This window comes from Hypanus sabinus, chromosome 22 (assembly GCF_030144855.1).
Source record: "Hypanus sabinus isolate sHypSab1 chromosome 22, sHypSab1.hap1, whole genome shotgun sequence".
In the NCBI taxonomy this organism is placed as follows: Eukaryota; Metazoa; Chordata; class Chondrichthyes; order Myliobatiformes; family Dasyatidae; genus Hypanus; species Hypanus sabinus.
In genome coordinates this window covers 57,125,057-57,146,781 of record NC_082727.1, presented here as the reverse complement: position 1 = coordinate 57,146,781, position 21,725 = coordinate 57,125,057, and the positions used below count along the sequence as shown (strand labels likewise).

Sequence of the window (21,725 nt, the reverse complement as noted above, 5' to 3'; positions counted from 1 at the left end):
CCTCTTCTCTCACCTACCTTTACCTTTCCCACCTACTTGGCTTCACCTATCACCTTCTAGTAGTCCTTCCCCTTCACCCCACCTTTTCATTCTGGCATCTTCCCCTTGGTCCCGAAGAAAGGTCAACGCTTTATATATTTCCATAGATGCTTCCTGATCTGCTGAGTTCCTCCAGCACTTTGTGTGTGCTGCTTTGGATTTCCAGCACCTGCAGAATATCTTGTGTTTATTCCTTCTTTTCCTACCTATTTCCATTTTTCTGTTCACATTTAGGATTAACTTCAATCTCCATCTGTCTGCATCTCATCTTTTGTACTCTATTCCATTTCAGCCTGGAGCTTTGCTTAACCTTAAAGGTATTTTTTATGTCCCAGATCTTAATACATTGCATTAGTCACTGGAGTACACAGAAGGGTCTTGTACAGAAGTTACTCGTTAAGGAAGCTCTAACTGGGTCAAATGAAAGTGTAGGATTTTGTCAATAAAACATGCCAGAGTAGCTTTATGTGCTTAACTTCCATTACGAGCAAACCAAAAGCAGTCACTTTACATTGGTATCATTGCATCAGACACCATCTCTTAAAGTGAACTACGGTAACACAATGTTAATATAGCTCAGAGTTGGAGTTCAAAGTTCAACTTAAAAAAAGTCTGGTGTTTGTGGATTTTATTTATTGTGAACAATATGTGCCATCTGTCACCCGTTACATTATCATACAATCGCAACAAGTCAATCTATGTAGGATACAGCAACGGAAAGGATTGTAATCAAAGTCAGATGCAGAGAATCAGTGGTATGTTGCTACTTGCCAATGTCTTTCTTTTCTCACAGGTTGACGATAGGTTTTTCTGGAATAAATACATGATGGATGATCTGATCCAGTTAAATGTAAGTAATAACATCAATGGTGTTGAGACGAAACACTGTTTACATTGCTGTCTCATTATCGGCAGTTCCTTGCGTTGAAGAATGATGTGCTTCGAGTTCTGTTTTGTGGGGTGGCTGGAAATGCTATTGTGGGACACGAAGAGTCTGCCACAAGCAGGGGCAGGAGGTACCTGATGGGACTGAGTGCTCTTAGAGGTGAATTACTGCTTGTAACTCTGCTGGCGTTTAGGGCAGCAATGAATGTCCTCCATCTCTGGCAGTGTTCCTTCATCATGTCAGTAGCTTCCTCTCAGTGTTCCCTAATGTCAGTTATGAAAGTTCCAGGTGGAGAGTCAGGAATACCATTGCACTCAGATGTAGATGGATTCTTCGTTGCTGTTTCCGTAACAATTTCGTTTTGACCAGTCCTAGCCCTGTTGTTACTACTGAGATGAACCCCCACCCCCAAACCTAGTGGACCAGTGGACCACTCCTAGTCTGTCCTATCTTTGACCTTTTTGGCTTGGGTGACCCTACTAAGAGCCATAGCATAAAGCCCTGACTGCGAACAACATATCACCACGTCATTGAGGTACGTAAGACTCCAAACTAGGACAGGGTTGTGGTCCTCTTGGACCTCTTTATACTGCCTTTCTGTGTGCTTCTGATGACCCCTGGTGTTTTGGGTGAAACAGCCTTGTTTCACACAAGTCTGTTCTTGGATTGGACTTCTTTAGAACCCATTTCTTAAAACCATATCTTGCACATTATGTGGCAGATGTAAAGTGGAGATGAATTTTGGTAGCAGCCAAATTTGAATAAACTGCTTCATCATCTGATGGAATTGATGAAGCCAAAGTCTTTTGGGTTAAAGAAAGCTGCAGGCACTCAAAATTAACATGCAGTAGTGATCCAGATAGATGGAACAAAGGTCGCTTTATTATCCTCCCAGCCCTGATAATAAATTTGTACATTTGCATCTATTTTGCAAAAGACTAAACTGATCCACCTTGATACCATTCCATCATACTTCTCTTACTTATCAACACTGCTGTGCCACGTTGTGAAGAAACTTTTTGCTGATGTTCTGGTTAGGTTGTGACAAAACCAGTCATTAATGTACAGCACTGTGCAAAAGTCTTAGGCACATATATATAGCTAGGGTACCTAAAACTTTTGCACAGTACTTGTAGTAATTTTATGTATTGCATTGTACTGCTGCCGCAGAAAAAAAAACAAATTTCACAACATATCAGAATCAGGTTTATTATCACCGGAATGTGAGTGATGATGAACCTGATTCTGATATGGTTATCTATTGTGGACTGAGAGTGGGAAGGGAGCAAGGAGAGGGGGAATCATGGTTGAGAAAAGGGGAAGGGAGAGAGGAGGGAGTGGGAAACGTCAGAGAGACATTCTGTAATGGTCAGTAAACCAGTTGTTTGGAATCAAGTGGCCTTGCCTGGTGTCTCAGGGCTGGGTGTGTTTGCACCTGTGTCACCATCACACCTCCCCCCAACTTCCTGACTTCCTGCCCCAGCACTCCTCCTCTGCCACCTGTCCCACACCTCTCCTGCAGTGCTCCACCCATTCCCAACATCCTTGGCTCTCATCAGGTTTGCATACTCCCTCCCCACTCCATGTGGACAAATGCAGTACCGTGCAAAAGTTTTCATGTTTTACAGTTCTACAACATTGAATCAAAGTGGATTTAACTTGGCTTTTTTGACACTGATCAACAGAAAAAGACTCTTTGGGTCAAAGTGAAAACAGATCTCTACAGACATAAAACATGAATACTTCCATTGGAGGGGAGTGTTAATACTTTTGAGAGGCACTGTATATGTAATTAGAATGCTATCTGTAATACATCTGTAGAAATTTGTGTGTCTCTTTGGTGACCTACCAAATCTCCTCAAGCTCCTAATAAAATATAGCTGCTGCCATGTCTTCTTTGTTTCTGCAACAATATGTTGGGCTTGGGATAGATCCTCAGTGATGTTGACACCCAGGAACTTGAAACAACTGACCCTTTCCACCTCTGATCCCTTGATGGGGATCGGTGTGTGTTCCCTTATCTTACACTTTTCTGAAGACCACAATCAGTTCTTTGGTCTTACTGACATTGAGTGCGAGGTTATTGCTGCAAAACCGCTTGACTAGCTGATCAACATTTGCACAAAGTTGCTGCAGTGTTTCACGTTATAAGCGTGACTGCAATTCAATTATCTTGACAGCATATTGGGGTGGTTAATGAAAACAAAACCAGAATTAAAAGGTTAATTGTATCAGATTTCTTCCAGCAATATTGCAAACTTTAGTACCATTAAATTGTGGGAATAAATTCATTAATTGCAAGCCCAAAAACCATTAACCTCTATCCATAATCCGGTATACTAGTAATGCTACTAGTAACATTGTCACGGCCTCGCCTTATCAGTTTGAGCTCATGGGACTACATATTTCAATTCCTTTGATAAGCAGATCCTAACTTGGGTCATAGCTTAGAGATCTTGAGGTGGGGCCTGGTGGATGCCAGATGCTTCCCTGGGGTCATCAGGTGAGCACCCCCCTTCTGAGATGTTTTGCCAATTTAAGCCCGCTACATCTCCAGAGGGCTGAACAGTGTCCCAGGCGCACCCCCTTCACAGCTGACCACCCGTGGGTCATTTTAGGGCCCAGCTGCAGTCACTGCTCTTCATCCATAACCAGTGGGTGCTTCGCTCGGCTGCCTCCCAGAGTTCTTTTATAGCTTGCTGCTGGTCCTGGCCTTGGACTCCCAGATCTCTGCAGACATAAAACATGAAAACTTCCAATGGGGGGGGGGGGGCTGAAAACTTTTCAGAAACTTTTCAGACCAGAAATGTCAATGATCTCTCTATGCTGACAGGTGCTGCGTGATCTGCTGAGTCCCTCAAACAGTTTTTTTTTATTTTCACAGTGTATCACAGTGCTGGCCTTTCTGTCTACCTTATTGTCGGTTCTGTTGGCCATTGGTTTGACAAGAACCTGGATTTCTTGATACCATGCAGCTGTGTGTGAAGTCCGTCTGTCTTCCCCTTAACCCGGCCCTTCCTAAGTATCTGTCAGGAAGCTTGGAATTCTTGTGGTTACACAAAGGATGTGGATTTATTGAATGCCTATGAGCAACTCCTGGACATTCCAAGCCTTATCCTTATAGCCTGATTCACATTTTCAGGTTCATGGTTGAAAGTGTCCTCCAGCCTTTGTATTATGAAAGGAGACAAATATCAGACGCTGCTGGCAGATCATCAGATCATTGTGGAAGTCACCTTGTAGTCTGCCTGAAGCTTATTGGTCTGCCAGCTCATTGAGACGTCCATAGAGCAGGGGTTCCCAACCCTTTTATGCCATAGACCCCAACTGCCATAGAGGAATGTTGCTGACTGGCACAGTCCAGGCTGCAGGAGTACGTGCTGAGGGATTCCCTGAAGCTTGGTGCAGCCACCGCAAGGGGTCGGTGGGGAGGACCATGGAACAGAGCTCTGCTGCTGGAGAGGAAGGGTGCGGGTTGGTTGAGGAAGCCCCTCAGTTATTGTAGTAGTGACCACCCTGGGGAGGGGACACATGAGTGGTATCGGTGCTATTGGTGCGTAGGAATGCAATAGAACAGTACTGAAAGCATTGACGATGAATGTAAGAATGAAATGTGCTATTTACACTTGTAACTTTTTTTTATTATGAATAAAATTTATTTTGCTATAAAAATTATAAAAGGGCTGTTTATCTCCTCTATTTGTTAAGATTGTTTGAAATGATCTCCCAGTGGGTAATGCGCAGGCTTTGGGCATGGTGCATGTTGACAAGTGATCCATTAAGGGTACTTTTCAGAAAACGAAAATGTTCTCCAAGGAAAAAAACAAGCTATTTGCTTTTGATTGAAACTGTTGGGCTCTCAGCGCTTGCTCAGCACCGTAACACATATTTATGCACCATCAATAACTCAGCTTTTATTAGCTGCAAGAGACCACGATTAGCAGCAAGAGACCACCACACAACATCCTGGAGACTGAGGGAGGAGCAGTGCCTCCAATCGCCTTTATACAGGGGTCTGTGGGAGGAGCCACAGGAGCAGTCAGCAGAGGGGCGTGTCCAGTCAGGTATATGTAGTTCACCACACATATAAATTTTTAGAGAAACTCAGCAGGGCAGCCAGCATTTAATAAGCAGTCGATGTTTCGGTCTGAGACCCTCATCAGGTCTCTGTAGGAGCCTCTTTCTGAAGTTGAATTGCCTTGCTTGAAGAACATTTTGTTTGCTTTAATTACTGTGGACCTGAAAATAGCAGCCAAGAGGATTCTGCAATTATTGCAATGTAACTGCGCACAGGGAAATGAGTTTAACTTTTCACAGGTCAGTGGCAATAATTCTGGCATCAGATTAAACGTGAATATCGAGTCATGGTGGTGTAGCAGTTAGTACGACACAATTACAGCTCGGGAACTGGAAGTCAGTGATCAATTCCGATGTTATCTGTAAGGAATCTGTACGTCCTCCCCATGGAGTATGTGGGTTTTCTCCGGGTGCTCCAGTTTCCTCCCACAGTCCAAAGATGTATCGGATAGTAGATTAATTGGCCATTGTAAATTGTCCCTTGGTTAGGCTAGAGTTAAACTGGGGATTGCTGGATGGTGCAGTTCGAAGAGCTGGTAGGGCCTGTTCCCCACTGTACCTCTATCGATAAGTAAATGTGAATATTGTTCTCTTACAGGATCCCAAAGTGGATTTCTGGATTGTTCCAATAATCCAAGGGTTTGTGCAGATTGAAGAACTGGTTGTCAATTATAATGAATCTTCTGACGATGAGAAGAGCAGTCCTGAAACTCCATCTCAGGAGCAGTGTGTGGATGATATCCATCCAAGATTTTTAGTGGCGATCATTTCAAGGAGGAGTCGGCACAGAGCAGGTATTGAACCACATCAAGCTACGTGCTTGAGACAAACATCATTTCTCCACTCCATTTGTTTGACAAGTGTGTTCTGAGATTCACCAGTTTTGACAAAGGGTCATCACACTGAAATCAAACTGTCTCTCCACTCCACGTTGACAGAAGTGTAAGGCACCCTTGCTATATATATGCCTAAGGCTTTTGTACAGCACTGTATTGACTGGATTTCTTAGTCTGGACATGTATCTTTTGCTTTAAGCACTGATACCAACTCCAGTTCTGAATGATGACACCACATCCTGAAATGCTTTATAGCCAGTCAACTGCAGTCTGTCAATTTTTGAAGAGTTCCTTTAAGAAATATGGAAATGCTGGAGTACTCAGTCTCAGTCTATGGAAAGAGGAACTTCTAACTGGTGTTCAGTCTGAAATGTTAGACCATAAGACGTAGGAGCAGAATTAGGCCATTCAGCTCATTGAATCTGCTCCACCTTTCCATTATGACAGACATATTATCCTTCTCAACACCATTCTCCCCTTCTCCCCAGTACCTTTGATGTCCTGACTATAATTCTATTTTTTTTCCGATGGATACTGTGTGTCTTCCGAGTGTTTCCAGCCTTTTTGGTAGACTTCTGACAGCTGCTTACCCTTTGATTTCTTCTTTTATTTTGAGTTTAAATTAAGGAGCTGAAAACTTTCATGCATCACAGTGAATCCTTTTAACAAGGAGCTCCTTCTCTGCAACAGCCCTCCCCTTCCACCAGCAATCTGCAGAGAAGTTCCAGATGCTAAAAGCTAATTAGTATGCTATCAGATAAATGGGTTAAATGACAGGAAATTCTGAGCATTTAGAAAATGAAGCAATTTGCATTTCTGATTTTAAAAAAAATCAAAAAGAGAATTTCTGACCAAGACTGGCTGTGTTGTAGGAGTCAAACTGGATGCACTGGAGGCTGTGGTAGAATAAAAGACCCTCCCGAAAATCCTGAACATTCTGGACAATGTTTCTCACCCTCTGCTTGCCACCTTGGCTGAGTAGAGGAGCACTTTCAGTAATAGACTAAGACAACTGCACTGCTCTAAAGAGCGGTATACGAGGTCATTCTTGCTCTCGGCCATGATTGACTTGTAAATTGTGTACATCTTATTTTTAAGGTAACTTATTTTTTTTCTTACTTTGTACATCTGCACTTGTAATGCTACAGTGACACTGTAATTTCCTTTGGGATTAATAAAGTATCTTACTTTATTAATTTAACAACTACTCCTGACAAATATTTTGGATTGGCCTCCTGTGCTGGAGGTTGATCCTTGATTTTAGTTCCATGACTCGTGGTAATGATGAGGATTGATGTGGCCTTTCTATTGAATCAATAAAGAAATTTATTCCTTGTGAATAAATAAAGAAGTGGCTTCATTATCAGCATTATAAATGTCAATTAATCATCAAATTTACTTGGTGAAGTTGGACGGTTTAACTTGTGCCCTTGTTCAAATGCTGCAGGAATGCGCTATAAGCGTCGAGGTGTGGATGAGAATGGAAACGTGGCAAATTATGTGGAGACAGAGCAGCTGATCCACGTCCACAGTCACACCCTGTCATTTGTCCAGGCCCGTGGATCAGTGCCTGTGTTTTGGAGTCAGATTGGGTATCGGTATAATCCTCGTCCACGACTTGACAAACGTAAGTGAGAACTGTGGCTTTCTCCACTTCAGAGTTCGAGTTTAATTGTTGTTCAACCATACTTGATTAGCCATGACTGCGGCCAAATGAAGCAATGTTCCTCTGGGGCCAAGGTGAAAAACACAGTACAAATAGTCTCAATTAGTCAGGGCATGAAGGGTCATGGGGAGAAGGCAGGAGATTGGGGCTGAGAGGGAAATTGATCAGCAATGATGAAATGGTAGAGCAGACTCAATGGAACATTTGGGGTAACTCTGCTCCTTTGTCTAACAGTCATACACAGCATAAGACACATACAGCGCATATAATGTAGCAGTAAACTTAGAGTCATACCAAAACTATAGCTCAGGTCCCAAAGTGATATGTCCTTTAGGTTGATGGTGCATGGATGTTGTTGGCAAAACAAACCCTTAGCAGTCTGCAGACAAATGCATGTACACAATCCAGCTTTCTCCCATTGAGCGAACGCTGGAGGGAACCACTGATGGGAGGGGCTTGTGATTCCCCCCCCACCCCCCCCATTCCAGCATGGGTGCTGCACCATACTGATCAGCGTTTGCCAATCATTGGAGCAGTGCAGAAGTCTGTGTACTTTGTAAACTTCATTCCATGCTTAGCTTTCAAACCTGTCTGTAAAGGATGATTATGGTATTCAGAAAAATATACTTGCAATCTGATCAAAATTTCAGCACTTGCTGAACTATTTGGAATATTAGTTCAGTGTATCCGTTCAGCCCTAGATTTCCTCAGTACTTATTGCAATCTCCCTAGTTCGAAGCATACATTATTCACTCATTCATATGTGTCCTGTCGTATGATGTTCACTTTTCTACAGGGGCACAATTGAGAGCATCCTGACTGGCTGCATCACTGCCTGATATGGGAACTGTACTTACCTCAATCGCAGGATCCTGCGGAGAATGGTGCGGACAGCTCAGCACATCTGTAGATGTGAACTTCCCACTATTCAGGACACATACAAAAAAAGCCTGAAGGATCATTGGGGATTAATTCATGCTGACACAACTGTATTTCTATGTTATGTTGTTGTACATACTATTTATTATAAATTGCTATAAATTACACCTTGCACATTTAGACAGAGAGGTAACAAAGATTTTTACTCGTGTATATGAAGGATGTAAATAATGAAGTCAATTCAATTCAGTCATGGTCTTTCCAGTCTGTGATTGTTCTTGGCAGGTTTTTCTACAGAAAACTCTAGAGCATACATCATGTTATTAATAATGCATTTTTATCCATATAATACTTTGCTAAAAATGAACAACCATGATAGACCATGCCCCTGACACTGCATTTCTGTGTTGCCAATTATGAAACGTCAGCGTGGTGGAGCCAGGGACCTGTGTCAGTCTCTGCATTTATTGCCCTTGAAGGTGATGGAAATCTCTCTAGTAAAGGAACAGTCCAGGGGTTCCCAACCTTTTTTAATGCCAAGGACCCCTACCATTATCCGAGGGTCTGTGGAGCCCAGATTGGGAACCCCTGGAACAGTCCCACTGTGAAGGTGGAAGCTCGAAGGAGCAGCATTATCAGGATGCTATGTGACTTGGAGGGGAGCCCACTAGTAAGGAAAGATAGTACAAACCAGATGTAGTGTTCTCTCCCTCCATTCCTGTGTGGCAACCAAGTCATTGGGTATATTTAAAGCAGAGGGCAATAGGTTCTTGGAGAAGGCAGGAGAATGGGGTTGAGAGGGACAATAAATCAGCCATGATCGAATGGTGGAACAGACTTGATTGGTTGAATGGCCTAATTCTGCTCCTGTATGTTATGATTGAGATATTTAAAATTGAGGGGTACAGATTGGGTAATCTGCATTAATTCTTCCCCCTTATTAGAAGAAAATATAGCTAAAGGATATAGTTTGGGGAATGGGTATGAAATTTAGAGGGGTTCTGAGGGTTTCTTCACTCTATGGTTGGTACCTGGAGTGCAATACCAAAGAGAATTAGAATTATTAATAGCATTTAAATCGTGTGTTGATGAAGACTTCAATCACCAAGGCATTGAAGACTACTGGCCAACTGCTGAAAGATGGGATTAATACAGGTGGGGTGCCCAGAAGTTGATAATGGCCTTTCTCAATGCATCATGACTACCTCTTTCCTGTTTTTTGGTATTGAGTAAGCACAGGTCAGGGAAAACTTCTTCGGGCAAAGATGTGCACGGACCGAACAACGCCCTCCCCGTTCGACTCCAAACACACTGACTGAAAGCACTCGTGTGGATTGTGAATATTTTCCACAGTACTCGTTTTGTTTTTGTCTTGACTACCGCCAAACCAGGTTTTCATATTTATTTTGGCTGTCTGAAAGTTAGGGTGTATTCTTTAAGCTTGACTATTTGTGCTTCCTGTCCCTCATATCAACCCTGTCAGAATTCCAACATTCCAGAGTCAAATATTAAACACGAGACAGTCTACAGTTGCTGGAAATCCAAAGCAGGTCCATGGAAATGAATAAACATTCAATGTTTTGGGCCAAGACTTTTCTTCAGGACTGAGAAAGAAGAGGGAAGATGAGGGAATAAAATAGTGGGATAAGGGGAAGGAGGCTAGCTGGAATGTGATTGGTGAAGCCAGGTGGGTGGGAAAGGGGAAGGGCTGGAGAGGAAAGAATCTGATGTGACAAGAGAGTGGACCATAGGAGAAAGGGAAGGAGGAGGGGACTCAGTGGGTGATTGTAGGCAGGTGGGAAGAGGTAAGAGGCCAGAGTGGTGAAGAGAGGAGGGGCAGGGAAAATAATTTTTTTAACTGGAAAGAGAAATCGATATTCATGCTATCAGGTTGGAGGCTAGCCAGACGGAATATAAGGTGTTGCTCCTCCACCCTGAGGGTGGCCTCATTCTGGGACAAGAGGAGGTGATAGACTGACATGTTGGAATGGGTATTGGAATTAAAATGTTTGGTGGATGGGCGGAGGCAGTCAAATATTGGCAATTCAATTGACAAAATTTGCCTTTGAAGTTTAAAATGTTGCATCATTGCATCTGTTTCACATTAAAGTCTTACAGCACTAATTAAGGTATATTGTAGTTCCGTTGTAAAAAAAATCAAAGTCTGAAGTATTAATAAAATTATAGCTGTTGCTTCTTAAAGGGTAAATTGGAGATTATTGTGGATAGTTCTGCAGAAAGCATGTTTGTGGACTACTTGAAAGGGCGATTTAAAAATAATTATGCAGATTACATTGTAATATCTGGCCACCCTCAGAGTGGAGGAACAACACCTGATATTCCATCCGGCTGGCCTCCAACCTGATGGCATGAGTATCAATTCCTCCCCATGGTAAAACAATTTCCCCTCGCCCTCCCCTCTTCTTTTCCTCACTCCAGCCTCTTGTCTCTTCTCACCTGCCTATCATCTCCCTCTAGTGGCCCCCTCCTTCCCTTTCTCCTCTGGTCCACTCCCCTCTCCTTCTTCACCAGCCCTTATATCTTTCCTACCCACTTGACTTCATCTATCACCTTCTAGCTAGCTTCCTTTCCCTCCCCCCAACCTGCCAGCTTCCCCCTTCCTTTCCAGTCCTGATGAAGGCCCAAAATGTCTATTGATTGTTCATTTCCATAGATGCTGTCTGACCTGCTGAGTTCCTCCAGCATTTTGTGCATGTAACATTAATGGGGACTTGTCTCCTTTTTGATGACTTGGGTCTGCCACTGACTGAGTGTCATAGAGCCATTGTGTAAATCTCCATTGAAACAAGACCTATGGCCCAAACCATCCGTGGTCACCGAGACGCCCACCTAAGTTAATCCAATTTGCCTGCGTTTGGCTCATATCCCTTGAAGCCTCTCCGTTATTTATCCAAATGTCTTTGAAATATTGTTATTGTACCTGCCTCAACTGTCTTCTCGGGTAATTCTTGTTAGGTACTCACCAACTTGAGCATTAAGAAATTTCCCCTCGAAGTTATTTGAAATCATTCCTCTTTCACCTTAAAACAATGGCATTAGTTTTTGGATACTTTCCATGACCTGCCCCCTACTCTCATTGCTTAACTATATTTTGTAGAAGATGTTCAAAGTACATATTGTCACTATATACATCCCAAGATTCATCGTCTTGTGGGCATTCACAGTAAATACAAGAAACCCAATAGAATCAGTGAAAGGCTGCATCCAACAGGACAGGCAAAGAAATAATAATAAATAATAAGCAATAAGTACTGAGAACGTAAGATGAAAAGTCCTTGAAAGTGAGTTTTTAGGTTGTGGGAACAGTTCAGTGATGGGGTGAGTGAAGTTATCATCTTTGGTTCAAGAGCCTGATGGTTGAAGGGTATTAACTGTTCCTGATCCAGGTGGTGTGAGTCCTGAGGCTCCTGTACCACCTTCCTGATGGCAGCAGAGAGAAGAGAGCATGACCTGGGTGGTGGGGTTCCCTGATGATGGACGCGGGTTCCCTGCAAAGGCGCTCCATGTAGATGTGCTCAATGATGGGGAGGGCTTTACCCATGATGAACTGGTCATATCCACTACTTTTTCTACGATTTTCTGCAATAAATATCAAGAATGTAAGATGAAGAGTCCTTGAAAGTGAGTCCATGGATGGATGCTGCTTTCCCTCGACAGCGCTCTGTTGTTGGACGTAGAGAATATCATGACAGATGGAGCTGCCAGTTGCTGAAAAGCCCCACTGAGCTGCTTCTGACTGTGTGCTGACAAAACTCTCCATGTGTAAATTTTAAAATCTCATTTACCTGCAGGCTGGGTGCACAGGAGCCTTGAAGAAGACGTTTCAACCGGGAATATGTCGGTCTTGTATTTGCAATTTATTTTGCTTCACTTGACGTGTTGTTGCAGTATTTGGCAATGCATCTACATAATTAGCTGTTCAACTTAATACATCTGGGATTATTTATTATCCAATTGTGCAGTCAGTACTCGCCATGAATTTAACACTGATATTTTAAAGAAACAGCTCTCTGGATGGGAGATAAGCTCCCCTCATAGTTCAGTTTTTGTGTCACCTCTCAGATAAAAGGGACGAGATTCTGATTCTTGGTGTTTTCTTGCTCCTTAGTGTTGCATGCAGAATGAGCAGTTGTTAGCACATAGACACGTATTTGCAATGGCTAGATACTGCCTCTTGCTCCGCTGGCTTTAGGACAACAGTGAAGGTTCTCTATCTTCATGTGTCCTTTCCACATTTCTGCCTGAATCGTACGGCACCAAGTTGTTTTTGAAGTGCTCCCTGATGACGGAGTTGGCCTCTCTTCTCATCATGTCCACAGTCCATCTCCTGTGTTTCCTCATGATGATTGTGGCCATGTCCTCTTGATGACTCTGAATGAGTAGGGTGTGGTTGGAAATCTTTTATGGTCAGAAAATACGGATCATCTTCTGGAGGCTCATGGTATGGAAAGACGTCAGCTTGACGAGGTTGTTCTCTGTCATTCTGACCCATACAACAATGTGGACAGACCAGAGTTCTGGCACAACTCTGTTCCCCTTCTGGGGATCAACTAAGTAAGGGGATTTTCAATAGCTTTTTATTTGGCCCAAGTCTACCTTAACTAGTTTGGATGCAACATTACACTTGTGAAAGGTATTCAGAGTTGTCCTATCGACGTGAGATGTTATTACTTGAGAAAAAGAATTTGCTTGGAAGAAGATGGTACCAGCGAACAATGAACCTTCCTCTTTCACTTTTACATCTTTTTCTTTAAAATATGGTTCTGCTACTATTGAAGCCTGTGATCTGCAGTTTGGTGGTATGCTTTTGGGCTGCTTGAGCAATCTGGCTCTTTACTGTCTCTGAGGATGCTCTGTGAGGCTTCGAGCGAAGACTGCAGTCTCGAGGCCAAGAAGCATGTAGACGAGGCACAAACCCATGGAAGACTCCCTTTCTTGCTGATTAAAGCGCCAAGGAAGAATGAAATCACCAAAGCTTGTGGAAGGCAAGTGGGTGTTTAGCGCCGTCTACCAGCCTCTTGCTCATTGCTGCCAGAGACTGGTGTCTGCATGTGAGGGTTCCCCTTTGTCTCCCTCACTGCTGTCGGAGGATGGTGCCAGAGTCCTGGGTCTTGGGCAACGTTTAGGGTATGCAGTTTGAGGATTGGACTTTGTTGTTCATGTTATGATGTGTTTCTGGTTTCTGGTCACTTCTTCCTTTGTTGCTACTTTGGGCAACTTTGAATTGGTGTGGCCTGCTGATCAGTATCATAATCACCGTCCTGTGTCGTGAAATTTGTTAACTTAGCAGCAGCAGTGCAATGCATGAGAATATAGAGAAAAAAATAAGTAAATCAATTACAGTAAGTGAATACATATTAAATAGTTGAAGTTAAAAATAGTGCAAACACTGAAATAATAAAAGTGAGGTAGTGCTCACGGGTTCAATGTCCAATTAGAAATCGGATGGCAGAGGGGAAGCGGCTGTTCCTGGATCACCTAGTGTGTGTCTTCGGCCTTCTGTACCTCCTTCCAAACAGTAACAATGAGAAGAGGGCATGACCTGGGTGATGATGGGGCTCCTTAGAATTGGATGCTGCCTCTCTGAAACACTGTTCCTTGAAGATGTTATGGATACTGCAAAGGCTAGTACTCAAGATGGAGCTGACTAAATTTACAACATTCTGGAGCTTCTTTCAATCCTGTGCAGTAGCCCCTCCATACCAGACAGTAATGCAGCCTGCCAGAATGCTCTCCATGGTACATCTGTTTTCAAGTGTTTTAGGTGACAAACCAAATCTCCTCAAATTACTAATGAAGTGTAGCCACTCTCTTGCCTTCTTTATAGCTGCATTGACATGTTAGCACCAGGTAAGATCCTCTGAGATCTTGACATCCAGGAACTCAAAATTGCTCACTCTCTGCTTCTGATCCCTCTGCGGATTGGTTCAGTTCCTTCATTGTACCCTTCCTGAAGTCCACAATCAGCTCTTTGGTCTCACTGACGTTGAGTGCCAGGTTGTTGCTGCGATACCACTCAATCAGCTGGTATATCTCACTCCTGTACACCCTCTTGTCTCCATCTAACATCCTGTCAACAATTTTTGTTTCATCAGCAAATTTATAGATGGCATTTGAGCTATGACTAGCCACATAGTCATGGGTGTAGAGTGAGTAGAGCAGTGGGCTAAGCACATATCCTTATGTGTGCCAGTGTTGATTGTCGGTGAGGATGAGATATGACCAATCTGTACTGATTGTGGGATAGCAAAGACCAAGCTGAACTGATTACGTCTGGACTTTTGATTTTTGTGTTTGAGATTTTGTGTTTTATACTCCGTGTTTTCGCTATTTTTTAATGTTGCCATTTGTGTGATTTTTCTTGTGCGTGTTGGTGGTGGGGATGGGTAAGCGGGGTTTGATGCTTTTCACTGAACAAGTTCCATGTTTTTTTTGGTTTCTTGGTAGTCTGCATATATACTTTGAGAATAAATATACTTAAAATCACTGTAAGGAATCAATTGGCAATGTGGCTGCAAAGGTTGACAATATCCACAAAGGTCCACGATACCCTGAAAAGGAAGTTGAGCAATCAGAAGTTATGGTACATATTGGTACTAACTACATAGGTTAAGAAAAGGGAGGAGATCCTGAAAACAGACCTGTGCAAGAGGAGCTGGTTGCACGTGAATCTGAGGGGGAACCACTATTCTTGTGGGCAGGTTTGCTAGAACTGTTGGGAGTGCTTTAAATTAACATGACAGGGTGATGGGAACCAGTATGATAGAGCTGAGGATGAGCCAGCAGGTTTACAAGTAGATGATGTAATATGTAATATGAATATAAGGAAGAGCAAGCCAATGATTGGGTACAACTGCAGATAGAGCACAGAGTTGTGTTGTACCACAGATGCAAAATTCAAAAGGGAGAACAATACAGGACTGAAAGTGCTGTATTTAAATGCACATAGCATTCGGAATAATGTGGACAAGCTCATGGCGCAGTTGGAGATTGGTTGGTATGATGTTGACATCACTGAGTCGTGGCTCAACGGTCATAGTTGCGATGTACATTGTATCAAAAGGACAGGCAAGAGGGCATGGTTAGTGGTGTGGCTGTGTTGGTAAGAGATGGAATTATATCTTTAGAAAGGGGTGACATAGAGTCATAGAATGTTGCATCTTTGTGGGTGGAGTTAAGAAACTGCAAGGGTAAAAGATGATTATGGGAATCGTATGTAGGCCTCCACATAGAAACCAAGATGCAGGGTTGAGATTGCAAAGGGAGCTGGAAAGGGCATGTAATAAAGGTAATGTCACATTTGTAATGGGGGACTTCAACATGCAAGGGGACTGGGAAAATCAGGTTGGTGTCAGATCGCGAGAAGAAATTTGTTGAATGCCTATGAGATGGTTTCTTGCGCAGGTTGTGCTCGAGCCTACTCGAGGAAAGGCTATCTTAGATTGGGTGTTGTGTAATAACCCAGAGCTTAACATCAAGGAACTCTTAGAAGGCAGTGATCACAATATGATTGAATTCACACTGCAACTAGAGAGAGAGAAGCATAAGTCACATGTATCAGTTTTGTAATGGAATAAGAGAATTACAGAGGCATGAGAGAGGATCTTACCCAGGTGGATTGGAGGGGGATACTGGCAGGGATGACAGCAGAGCAGAGGTGGCTGAAGTTTCTGAGATAGATAGATATTTCCCACAGAATAAGTTCTCAAATGGCAGGGCTGGGCAACCGTTGCTGACAAGGAATGTTTAGGACTGTAATAAAAGCCAAAGACAGAGCATATAAAGTGGCAAAAGTGAGTGGGAAGTTGGATGATTGGGAAGCTTTTAAAATCCAACAAAAAAGCAACTAGAAATGCCATGAGAAGGGAAAAGATGAAATATGAGGGCAAACTAACCGATAATATAAAACAGGATACTAAAAGTTTTTCTCAGTTATATAAAGAGTAAAAGGGATGTGAAGGTTGATATTGGACTGCTGGAAAATGATGCTGGTGAGGTAGTAATGGATGGGGGACAAAGAAATGGCAATGAGCTTAATAAATACTTTGCTTCAGTCGTTACTGTGGAAGACACTAGCTGTATGCTAGAGACTCGTGTGTTGTGGAGCAGGAATGAGTGCCAATGCTATTACAAAGGAAGAAGTGCAAAGCAAACCAGGAGGTCTTAAGCTGAATAATTCACCTGGACCAGATAGACTCCAACCCAGAGAACTCAAATATGTTGCTGAGGGGATAACATTTGCATTGGTCATGATCTTTCAAGAATCACTTGATTCTGTATGGTCCCAGAGGACTGGGAGATTGCAAACACCACCCCACTCTTTAAGAAAGGAGGAAGGCAAAAGAAAGGAAATTTATAGGCCTAACCTCAGTGGTTGGGAAGGTGCTGGAGTCTATTAGTAAGGATGAGGTTTCAGGGTACTTGGAGACATGATTGAATAAGTCAAAGTCAGCAAAGTTTCTGTAAAGGGAAATTTTGCCTGACAAGCCTGTTAGAGCTCTTTGAGGAAATAACAAGCAGGGTGAACAAAGAAGAGGCAGTGGATGTCATTTACTTAGATTTTCAGAAGGTATTTGATAAGGTGCCACACGTGAGGCTGCTTAACAAGATAAAATCCTGTGGTGTTACAGGAAAGATACTGCCATGGATAGAGGAATGGCTGACAGGCAGGAGGCAGTGAGTGGGAATAAAAGGGCTTCTTCTGGTTGGCTGCCAGTGACTAGTTGTGTTTCTCAGGGGTCAGTATCAAGAACGCTGCTTTTCGCGTTGTTTGTCTGTGATCCAGATAATGTAATTGTTGGCTTTGTGGCAAAGTTTGTGGCTGATACAAAGATAGCTGAGGAAGCAATGTGATTGCAGCAGGACTTAGACAAATTGGAAGAATGGGCAAAAAGTGGCAGATAGAATACAGTGTTGGGAAATGCATGATAATGCACTTTGGTAAAAGGAATAATAGTGCAGACCATTATCTAAATGGGGAGTAAGTTCAAACATCAGAGGTGCAAAAGACTCGTGCGAAACTCCCAGAAGGTTAGTTCACAGGTTGAGTCTATGGTAAAGAAAGCAATGCAGTGTTGGCATTTATTTCAAGGTGAATAGAATATAAAAACAAAGATACAATGCTGAAGCTTTCTAAGGCACGAGTCAGGCTTCACGTGGAGTATTGTCAACAGGTTTGGGCCCCTTATCTCAGAAAGGATGTGTTGTCATTGGAGAGAGTCCAAGAGGAGGTTCATGAGGATGATCCTGGGAATGAAGTGGTTAACATATGAGGAGTCTTTGGCAGTTTTGGGATGTACTCACTGGAATTTAGCATAATTCAGGGGGAATCTCATTGAAACCTATCAGCCATGACGGAATGACGGAGTGGGCCTGATGGACTGAATGGCCTAATTCTCCTCCTATGTCCTACAGTCTCATGGACGCACACTTCATCTCGTGTTCTTGATATTAATTGTTTCTTTCTTTATTATTATAATTATTTCATTCATTGTATATTTGCACATTTTGGTGAGTTTTGCACACTGTTTGGAACACCAAGTTGATGCGGTCTTTCATTGGTTACTATTCTATTATGAATTTATTGAGTATGCCCAAAAGAAAATGAATCTCAGGGTTGTATACGGTGATGTGTATGCACTTTGATAATAAACTTAATTTGTACACTTATCAAAAGTTCTTCCTTGGAGATGTACAGTTATTAATATTTCTAGTTCTCTGTGAGTAATCTGCATACTGTTTCAGTGATGATGATAATATTATATTGCACATTTCATATATTAAGATGCAGGCTCAAAGTGCTTTACATAGACTGTAAAGGTAAATCAATGTAGTCATAAAAATACCAAGACAAAATTAAAAGTCATAAGTAAAGGCAGACATTGTGTAGAATTAATTGCTCATTCCAGTGTTCTGCTTTGTGCAGCTGAGGAGGAGACTATCAGCAAGTTTGCAGCACACTTTGAGGAGCAGCTGAAAATCTACAAGAAGCAGGTGAGATGTTCACTTTCGCTCCATGGATCCAGTGGACGTGAAAGTGCTGATTCTTCATCACTGTGCTGAGAAATTACTGCAACATGTCCCTCCATTATCCATGTGGTTGGATCGATCTTTTCATTTAGTATCAAGTAAAGGCAAATTTTCATGCCCCCTCTTTCAGATAATTCTGCAATAGATCTCCAGTGAGGTCTTGCATCTTAGTACAACTTGGATGACTAGGAGTTTTGTATTCTGTAATTAAAATGTGAAAGAGGACCATGCATGGGAAGAGAAGGGAGTTATTCAGCATGGTGCTCTAGATATTTCCTGTTGTTGTGAAAGAGTGTGAATTGACAATTTATGAATCACTTTATTGATGCTGGAATTTGCATTCTCTTTACCATAAGCCATTGGATCAGAGTTAGCCATTTGGCCCATTGATTAGTAAGAGCAAGTTAAAGAAAGGCAGGGGCAAGTGCAGCAGCCATCATCTGAGTGGACATGGTCACAGTGGTGATCTTGAGGCTTTAGCTCTTCGTGGCTTCCACAAAGAGAGGCTTCACTCAAGATTTTTTCCTTCTCCTTTATATCTGCTCAGCTTGGGACAGTAGAGATGCCAGACAGGATAGTGAAACCACTTGCGGGATGTGGGAAGGCAGGGGGACCTCCATTGTTCCGATCGACTACAACTACAAGAAGTGCATCCAGTTGCAGCTTCTAACAAACGGTTTTAGGGAGTTGGAGCAGGAACTGGATGAACTCCGGATCATTTGGGAGGTTAAATAGGTGATAGAAGGACATATAGAGAGGTAGTTACACCCAAGGTGCAGCACACAGGAAACTGGGTGACAGGACGGGGAAGTGAGTTAAGGGGCCAGTGTAGAGTACCCCTCTGGTCATCCCCCTCAATAATAGGTATATCACTTTGGATACTGTTGGGGGAATGAATCACGGTGGTCAGATCTGTGGCACTGAGTCTGTGACTCAGACAGGAAGGGGGATGAAGAGGCATGCTGTGGTGATAGGGGATTCATTAGTTAGGGGAACAGACAAGAGGTTCTTTGGGCAAGAATGAGATTCCTAAATGGTACGTTGCCTCCCAGGTGCTGGGGTCCGGAATATTTCAGACTGAGTTCTCAGCATCCTGTAGTTGAACAACCAGAAGTCATGGTCCATGTAGCATTGTGACATGGGTAGGACAAGTGATGAGGTCCTGCATTGGGAGTTAGATGCTAAGTTAAAGGGCAGGACCTCCAAGGTTGTGATAGTATTGCTACCCGTACCACGTGCTAGTGATGCCAGAACTAGGAAGGTGATACAGTTTAATACTTGGCTAAGGAGTTGGTTGTAGGAGGGAGGACATAAGATTTGTGGATCACTGGGCTGTCTTCCAGGGGAGGTGGGACCTGTACAGAAGGGAGGGTTTGTACCTGAACTGGAGGGGGCTAATATCCTAGTGGGATGGTTTGGGCCAGTTAGGCTGACCTCAGTGATTGGGAAGATGTTGGAATTGATTATTAAGGATGAGATCTCAGGGTACTTGGAGGCACATGAAAAATAGTTTCTTCAAGGGAAAATCTTGACTGACAAATCTGTTGGAGTTCTTTGAAGAAGTAACAAGCAAGATAGACAAAGGAGAATTGGTTGATGTTGTATAATTAGATTTTCAGAAGGTTTTTGACAATGTCCCATACATGAGGCCTCTTAACAAGCTACGAGCTCATGGTATAACAGGAGAGATTCTAGTATGGATAAAGCAGTGGTTGATTTGCAGGAGGCAAAAAGTGGAAATAAAGGGAATCTTTGCTGGTGACTAGTGGTGTTCCGTAGGGTCTGTGTTGGGACTGATTCTTTTTATGTTATATGTCAACGATTTGGATGATGGAATTGATGGCTTTGTTGCAAAGTTTGCAGATGATATGAAAATAGTGGAGGGGCTGTTAGTTCTGAGGAAGTAAAGAGGCTACAGAAGAACTTTGCCAGATTAGGAGAATGGGCAAAGAAATGGCAGATGGAATACATGATCGGGAAATGTATGGTCATGCACTTTGGTAGGAGAAATGAAAGGGTTGACTTTTTTCTAAATGGAGAGAAAGTACAAAAATCTGAAATGCAAAGGGACTTGTGTGTGCTTGCGCAGGATTCCCTAAAGGTTAGTTTGCATTTTGAGTCTGGTGAGGAAGGCAAATGCAACATTAGTATTTATTTCAAGTTGGCTAGAATATAAAGACAAGGATGTAACGTTGAGGCTTTATAAAGCACTGGTGTAGCTTCACTTGGTGTATTTTCAGCATGGTTGAGTTCTTAGAAGGAATATGCTGAAACTGGAGAGGGTTCAAAGGAGGTTCACAAAAATGATTTCAGGATTGAATGATTTGTCATATGAAGAGGGTTTGATAGCTCTGGTCCTGTATTCACTAGAATTCAGAGGAATGAGGGTGACCTCATTTAAACCTATGAATGGTGAAAAGCCTTGATAGAATGGATGTGGAGAGGATGTTTTCCTATGGTGGGAGAGTCTTAAGACCAGAGGACACAGCCTCAGAATAGAGGGGTGTCCTTTTAGAATGGAGATGAGGGAGAATTGCTTTAGCCAGAGAATGATGAATCTGTGGAATTCTTTGCCACAGGCACTGTGGAGACCAAATCCTTATGTATATTTAAGGCAGAGGTTGACAGATTAATTGATTGGTTAGGGTATGAAGGGAGAAGGCAGGAGATTGGGGCTGAGAGGAAAATTGGATCAGCAATGATGAAATGGCGGAGCAGACTTGATGGGCTAAATAGCCTGATATTGCTCCTATATCTTATGGTCTTGAGTCTCCTTGACCATTAAATCGTGGCTGACTTTTATCCCTCTCAACCCCATTCTTCCAGCTTCTCCCTGTAGCCCTTCATGACCTGACTAATCAAGAACCTATCAACCTTTGTCTTAAATATACCCAATGATTTGGCCTCCACAGCTGTCTGTGGCAATGAATTCCACAGACTTATCAGCATCTGGGAGAAGAAATTCCTCCTCATCTCAGGTCTAGATGGATGTCCCTCTATTCTGAGGCTGTGCACTCTGGTCCTGGACCCCCTCACCATCAGAAACATCCACTCCATCTAAGCATTTTAATATTTGAAAGGTTTCAATGAGATTCCCCTCATTTTTCTAAACTGCAGCGAGTTCAGGACCAGAGCCATCAAATGCTCCTCATATAACCATATAACAATCACAGCATGGAAACAGGCCATCTCGGCCCTCCTAGTCCGTGCCGAACTCTTAATCTCACCTAGTCCCACCTACCCGCACTCAGCCCATAACCCTCCACTCCTTTCCTGTCTATATACCTATCCA

The 21,725-nt window shown here is 42.8% G+C and overlaps 1 protein-coding gene across 1 annotated transcript in view; it reads left to right on the top strand.

The window, feature by feature from the left end:
• Positions 1 to 21,725, top strand: part of inpp5f (inositol polyphosphate-5-phosphatase F) — a 249,684-nt gene that overhangs the window by 174,945 nt on the left and 53,014 nt on the right. Inside the window, exons 6-9 of the mRNA XM_059947816.1 lie at positions 833 to 889; positions 5,601 to 5,796; positions 7,286 to 7,465; positions 18,330 to 18,397. Coding sequence (XP_059803799.1) covers positions 833 to 889; positions 5,601 to 5,796; positions 7,286 to 7,465; positions 18,330 to 18,397 — 501 coding nt within the window. The remainder of the gene's footprint in view (positions 1 to 832; positions 890 to 5,600; positions 5,797 to 7,285; positions 7,466 to 18,329; positions 18,398 to 21,725) is intronic.